The sequence below is a fragment of the Hydra viridissima genome, unplaced genomic scaffold (assembly GCF_058129835.1).
Source record: "Hydra viridissima isolate aposymbiotic clone 2 unplaced genomic scaffold, HvirCarnegie_v1 scaffold_8, whole genome shotgun sequence".
NCBI classification, from domain to species: domain Eukaryota; kingdom Metazoa; phylum Cnidaria; class Hydrozoa; order Anthoathecata; family Hydridae; genus Hydra; species Hydra viridissima.
In genome coordinates this window covers 11,459,917-11,466,644 of record NW_028324307.1, presented here as the reverse complement: position 1 = coordinate 11,466,644, position 6,728 = coordinate 11,459,917, and the positions used below count along the sequence as shown (strand labels likewise).

General features: G+C 29.6%; 1 protein-coding gene and 1 pseudogene across 4 annotated transcripts; one reads left to right on the top strand and one right to left on the bottom strand.

Annotated features, from left to right (window-relative positions):
• Positions 1–496: 496 nt before the first annotated feature.
• LOC149885091 (uncharacterized) lies at positions 497–3,594 on the bottom strand. Of its 4 annotated transcripts, none has more exons than XM_090095524.1 (3): positions 2,478–3,594; positions 1,299–1,369; positions 497–788 (listed from the first exon to the last, which is right to left on the bottom strand). In XM_090095524.1, exon 1 carries the CDS (start codon positions 3,592–3,594, stop codon positions 2,764–2,766), a length of 831 nt encoding a protein of 276 aa, XP_089951650.1. In that variant the 3' UTR covers positions 497–788; positions 1,299–1,369; positions 2,478–2,763. The 4 variants fall into 4 exon arrangements, with proteins under 4 accessions (XP_089951650.1, XP_089951652.1, XP_089951653.1 ...); XM_090095526.1 differs by having other exon boundaries at positions 1,299–1,355; XM_090095527.1 differs by having other exon boundaries at positions 1,299–1,355; positions 2,698–3,594.
• Positions 3,595–5,198: 1,604 nt separating this feature from the next.
• LOC149885090 (uncharacterized) lies at positions 5,199–6,070 on the top strand (annotated as a pseudogene).
• The last annotated feature ends 658 nt before the right edge of the window (positions 6,071–6,728 follow it).

The window sequence follows — 6,728 nt, the reverse complement described above, 5'->3', positions numbered from 1 at the left end:
GTTCAAGTCACCAAGGGAGAATATAATATCTTACAAATTTACAACTAATGACAACACTGGTAATTGTCATAAGTACTAACATATTATATTCTTTCTTGGTGTTGTAAACATATTTTTGTAAATATAAAAATACAGTTGACTTTAATAGACTAAAAATTTACATAACTAGTAATACTTACATAGTAAGCACTTTAACACAAAATGATAACATCGCAACTTAACCTTGCCCATTCCAGTAGCTATCATCTTACTTGAAGATCCGTTTAGATTACATAAAACGCTAAAATTTTCGGAAAACATGGCTCCCAACACACATCATATGTATTTTGGACGTTCAACTTTACCGCCAATAGAACGCAGATATTCGACCTAAAAACAAATAATGCTACATATTACAACTTTTTTATTTAAACTATTTTTTCAAAGGTAAATGAAAATGTAATGCGGTATAATATAACTAAGGTATTATTAAATTACCTTTGATAAATTCAATTATAAGACTTATAAAAAAACTTATCTTTGATCTTATAAAATAATAGTTACTAGTTTAAACGCAACCTGAAGACTGCTAGAAACATTATAATACAAAAAATAATTTCAAACTTTATAGAGAGCCATCTCAAATTTCATCTGTATCATAAGGTTAAGCCTCTCCAAATCTTCCTTACTTTCCATTGGAAGGCCAGGGGGAACAACAATGTCTTCATTATCCAAAAAACTTTCAACTTCTAAAAACTTATTTTTTTGCTCCAGTTCTGTTAATCTTAACTCCAAAGCTGCTAACTTCTCTATAAACATACATAAATAATTAAATAATATTTGATTGCATTTGAATCTTATTGGAAAACTGGTTTCAAAAACACAATCTAGTTTTTAAATTGAAGACATACATGGATAAAGGTGTTATGGAACTCAAATATTTGGAGTTAAAATTTTAAACATTCATGTTATTTATCCCTGTAGGTGAATTGATTGCTGTAAAAATGGTATTCTAACACATTTTTGTGCTGTGTTATTGAGGTCACGGAAAAGAGCGTTATTTAAAACCTTTATCTGCATAAAAAAGTAGAAATGTGTATTTTTGTAACATGAAATATGTATTTTTTTAAAGCCTTCATCCATTTATGACTTATATTAAAACACAAATTAATTTTTTTTACAAAAAATATAAATAGTTTTCCTTTGTCAATATGTCAGCATCTTAATCAATGTATGTATGCTTAACACATATACAATGTATAACAAGTAGTAAAACAAAAACAAAAACAAAAAAACAAATAGTTTATCCAAAACCTTACTTTCCTGATCCCCAAAATTTTGAACAGTTTTCTCATAGTTTTCAGAAGTCGAAGTCCCTTTTAATAAAATGCTATAATTATATGCATTATATGAATATATATATATATATATATATATATATATATATATATATATATATATATATATATATATATATATATATATATATATATATATAATATAATATAAATGTTATATATGCTTAATATGAAATGTATATGTCATATTGTATATACAATTGCATATACCATTTATTTATATACTGCACATATTATGTCAATATTGTATATGGCATATATTATATGCAATATATACAAAATACATAGGGATGTCTGCCAATATTTTTAGGTGGATTTCTCTGACTTTTCCCTGATACTTTCCTGATCTTCTACCTGTTTTCCTTGATTTAATTTAAAGTTACCCAAATTCAACTTCACAAAAATTGACCTAGATTCGTTTAGAAAAATGCTCTTCAACTGCAAAAATGTAAACAATAATACAACCCACACTAAATGTATCAAGTATTGATACATTTAATATGGGTTGTATAATTGTTTACATTTTTGCAAGTGAAGATTCAAGATTCGCTTGATGCAAGTGAAGTTCATAAAACTATCTGCCAAATAAACTTTTATATTACATGTACTATGTACAACTTATTTAAGTTATGTAAGTTTGATGAAGAGCCATTTTCCCTGATTTCTCCCTGATTTTTTTAAAATTCAACCTAATTTCCTTGATTATCCTAGATTTTTTGCAGATATCTGATTTCCCTGACTTTTCCCTGAATTCCCCTGATCTGGCAGACACTCTGTGTGTGTGTATATATATATATATATATATATATATATATATATATATATATATATATATATATATATATATATATATATATATATATATATATATATATATATATATATATATATATATATATATATATAGATACATACAAACATACATATACATACAGAAATACACACATAAACATACTACTATACACGCACATATACATTTTAGCTGTATTTAAACTTTTGATAATAGTTAAAATAGAGCTAAAATATCTTATACAAATACAACAATGGTGTCATCATAAAAATAAATTAAAAACTCAACCAATGTCAAAAATTATATCTGAATGTGTCACTAATGGATAAATGTAAAATATTTCTACTTACCAGCGTAACGGTTATATTAAGAGGTGTACGAGAGTTTGAGTTTAAAAGTTTAATTAAAGGGTAGAAAAAGCGTTTGAAAGAAAAAAAAATGATAAAAAGCTTCAAACTAAACTAACTCTATTGAATAGTTTTAATCATTGAATGAATCTATTTGAATAATTTTTATAATTAGTCGCATGGTCTAAGTGAATATATTTATAATATACATTTACAAACTTACGGGAAACTTACGATTCAAAAACACGCGGTATACAGTCGGTTAATGGTTGGCAAGAAATGCCAACAGTTAGCCAACTGTAGCCAATACTGGCCCGTCAGTTGGACCAACTAAAGCGTGTTTACTGGGTAGTGTCCTCAAAGATCCTGATTGAGAAAGATGCTTTGATTCTGTGTTGCACCAAGAGCAAGGGTGAGTACTTGCATGGCTCTGAAGGCCACAAAGGATGTTGGCAAGTTTCATGTCGCATGAGACAACAAAGTTGACTTTGTCTAACTTGATTAAAGACAAGATCTGTCTCACATTTTTAAAGTTTTCTGGTAGTCCTTCTGATAAAGCCACAAGCATTTGACGCTTTACACTACTGTCTTTGGCAGTCCTCTGAGTTAAAAGTTTTTTCCGTGGTGGTGACCTTGAATCACAGTGAGAATCCAACTCCATGATGCCAAGATAAACTTTCAGAAATCCTCCACCTCCATCAATTCCCAACTTGACAATATGATTCTGGAAAACTCTTCGAGAAAGCAGGACTTCATTCAAAAGCTCGGCAAGATCCTTGCAATGCACAACCACAAAGTCAGTGGAGTTACTCTCTGATAAAACTTGGATGCTGGTTTGAGTAAAAAACTCAGACAACTGTTTGCCAATGGCTTCAAACTTAGCTAGAAAACTAGTCTCCACAACCTTGGTGTCACTGACTCTGTTGATGGTTGATGCCAATTTCTTCATGCCAAGGTTGGACAGTCCTGTGTTTAGCTGAACTTGTACAAGATCTTCAGTTTTGATGCTGGGTTCAGGAAAAAGAGCTCTTGCACTTGAGCTTCCTAAAAATGAAATTATATTAACACTTTTTGTAATTTTAAGTTTTAAAATTAAAGGTATTCCCTCTGAACCTGCCATCTTTATATGTATATATAAAAGTATCACCTGTTTTAACTCTAAGTGGTGGGCCGCCTTTAGGATGCGATATTTTGGCAGTACCACCAGGTGTGGAAGGTTTAGTAGAGATGACTTAAGTGGCTATTTGCTCTGCAGCGAGTGGATCAGCTGTAGCTAGCTGCTTGAGATTCTCTCTAAAAGTGAATGGAGTGCACTGATGTGGCAGACCTCTTCCAACTAGACTCAAACAATCACCACATCTTTGAGGGGTACAATCTTCCACAGGTTTAGAATAGTCCACTGGGCTGTTCTCATTCAACTTCAAATGTCCAACTTGACAAATAAGACAGTTGCAACCTTGATCTCTTGTTGGTGGTCTAACTTTTATAGATGAGAAAGGAAACAAAGGTGGCAGGTTAACATCTTTTCCTTCATCTTTTCTCCGAAGAATTGTTCGACATGAGTCACAAATGCCTCTTGGCACTCTGGTATCAGTCAAATCAAGACTTGTATGGTAATGCTTGAGGATCTTTTCAACAAGGAACTGTGTCAACTCTCGAGAGCACCTCTTCAGACACAAGACACAGACAGATTTCCGACAATCTTCATGATTTTTTGAAAAATTTGGCATTTTGAAATTTTTCTCACACAACTGATAAGTGAAACACTTTAAATAAACATGTTCACTGCCAATTCCTGGAATTTTTAGCTTGTTTACAATTTTGATGCAAAACTTAAAACAAACATGTTCACTGCCTATTCCCGGAATTTTTAGCTTATTAACAATTTTGATGCAACAAAATGTTTATAATATAGTTCAACCATGAAATTGTAGGTAAAATTTTATCTTCTGAGTTAAAATAAATACAAATTATACTTGCTATATAGACTGTTATGTTTTAGAGTAATAAATGCTAATTTTGGAGAGTTTTTGAATGCTGTAAAAATGCAAAATTTGAAAAGCTGTCATTTTGCCCTATTGTGCAAAGTACTAAAAACTAAAAATCAAAATTATTTTCTTGGACGAAATAGTTAGATTTCAAATTTTACATTTTTGGAGTCAGGAAACATTGTAGTTTACCCTGTCAAAGCGGTTTTCTCGGGTCAGCTCAAAGTAGTTTTTGGTCATTTTTTACAACAGTGAAATTAAAAAGGAAACATTCAAATATAGGTGATGGTGGAGTTTCTCTTAAAGAAATGACAAATAAGCGTGAGTACTTTAGTATTTATTTGAATATTTTTATCAATATTGTATTACAGATAATTTATTAAAACTGCTTCTTATTCATTTTTTTGTATTATATCGTTAATAATATAAGCTTTTCTATTGTTTGATTTAATTTTAGTTTTAGAATTAAGAATTTATTGAATAAAAAAGCTAATTAAATATAATTAAAAAGTTACATGTTTAATCATTTTTGGCAAGTTAATGTTTAAAAATGTTTAATTAAAATCTCAGCTTTTATTTTCAGAATTCCAATATGCTATTTTTATGGAATTCACAAATCAGTTTGATGAAATTAAGGAAAATCAAAAGAAAATCTTTGACTGCCTTGATTTTCTGGAAAATATTGAGGCAGGATCCAGTGGATTTTATTTTCTCTAGATTACACGGATAAGACTGATTTACAGAACCACTTCACATGTTAGAGAGGTTTGAAGAGGAGGAAAATTGATAACACTCCAATAAAGTAGCTAGGTTTCAGAAGGTAGTTTTCTCAGTGTTATTTTTTTTTAATGTAGAAAATTTATTTGAAAAGTAACTTTAATCAATAAAGTTTATAATGTTACCACTATTAAGACAGCTCAAAACTAAAAACAAAGTTTATGTTATTTTGATTTAAAAGCATCCATACACTGATGTAGACTGTTATTGCCATTCCTCAACTATAGGTTTGTTTGCACCGGACTTTTTTTCAACTAAATTTTTTATTTTCTCTAGATTACACAGATTAAAAATGTTGATGGTTCAATGCCACGTAGAACAGTTAAAATGTGTTAGACAGCATAATGACACAACCTTTGCAAAGCTGTTTTAGTAAAGAGGGATAAAGGGAAAACGGAAATTTGTAGCAACAATGTTATACAAATGTTTAAAAAGTAAGTTAGTTTACATATCAAATTATGTTGTAAGGTTTCTACTGAGTGTTTCTATGAAGAACAAAAAAGTTATAATAAAATTTATGTAGTATGTATTTATTTAAATATAAATATTTAAATAAAAAATATCTCTATATTTTGCTTGTTTTAGAAGCTTTTATTTCAGAAAAAGACGTAGGCAATATCGTGACACTGGTTGGCGACCTGGTAAAACGAGCAATTCCTAAATTGCAAAAAGAAGAAATTAAATAATAAAAGTTGTTTTTTTTTTTTTTGTTTTGTTATAGCATTTATATTATCTAATCTGAATTTAAACATTTAAATATATCTTTATAAATAACTTCAAAAAAGTAGTTATTCCTAGATTTTAGTATCGCTAATGCCCGAATATAAAGATCATCACAAAACATTGGGCGTCCTTAAGAGACCAGTGGACGTCTAAGGACGTCCAATGTTTACTGGGATAAGTTTAATTTGGACGTCTACCAGATGTCGTAATTCGTCCTAAAAGTGTCTAAAAAGGAAGTCTGTGGACGTCTAATAGGGGCTGAAAAAAGGTGTTTCATTTGGATGTCTGCTGGACGTCCTAAATAGACGTCCTAGGTCCAACTTGGACGTCCAAACGCCCACTGGGTAATAGTAATAATAATAGAATTAATAATAATGATAAAAATAATAAATCAATTTGTTATTTTATGTATAGTGTCTCTTGACAGAAGACAAATAAAAGCACTTTCTGAAAACGTTTATTTGTACCAAAGTCTTCCTAAACGGGTAGACGGTTTCTAAGAGATAAATAAATCAAAATCATTTTTCATATGAATAACAAGATGTTTTAATTGATTAATTTACGTAGTAATGGGGCTAACTTAATACTAAATTTATTTTTAAATTATATTTTATCACTTTCGCATAACAAAAAAGTTCTTAAAGTATACTTTGTAGAGGAGCTTCGTTTACGCGTTTTTTTTTGTTTTTTTTTTTATAAGAAACAAACAAATGGACTGTACTAAAAAGTTTCTTATTTTAAGGGTATTTTTTTACAACTCTAGTAT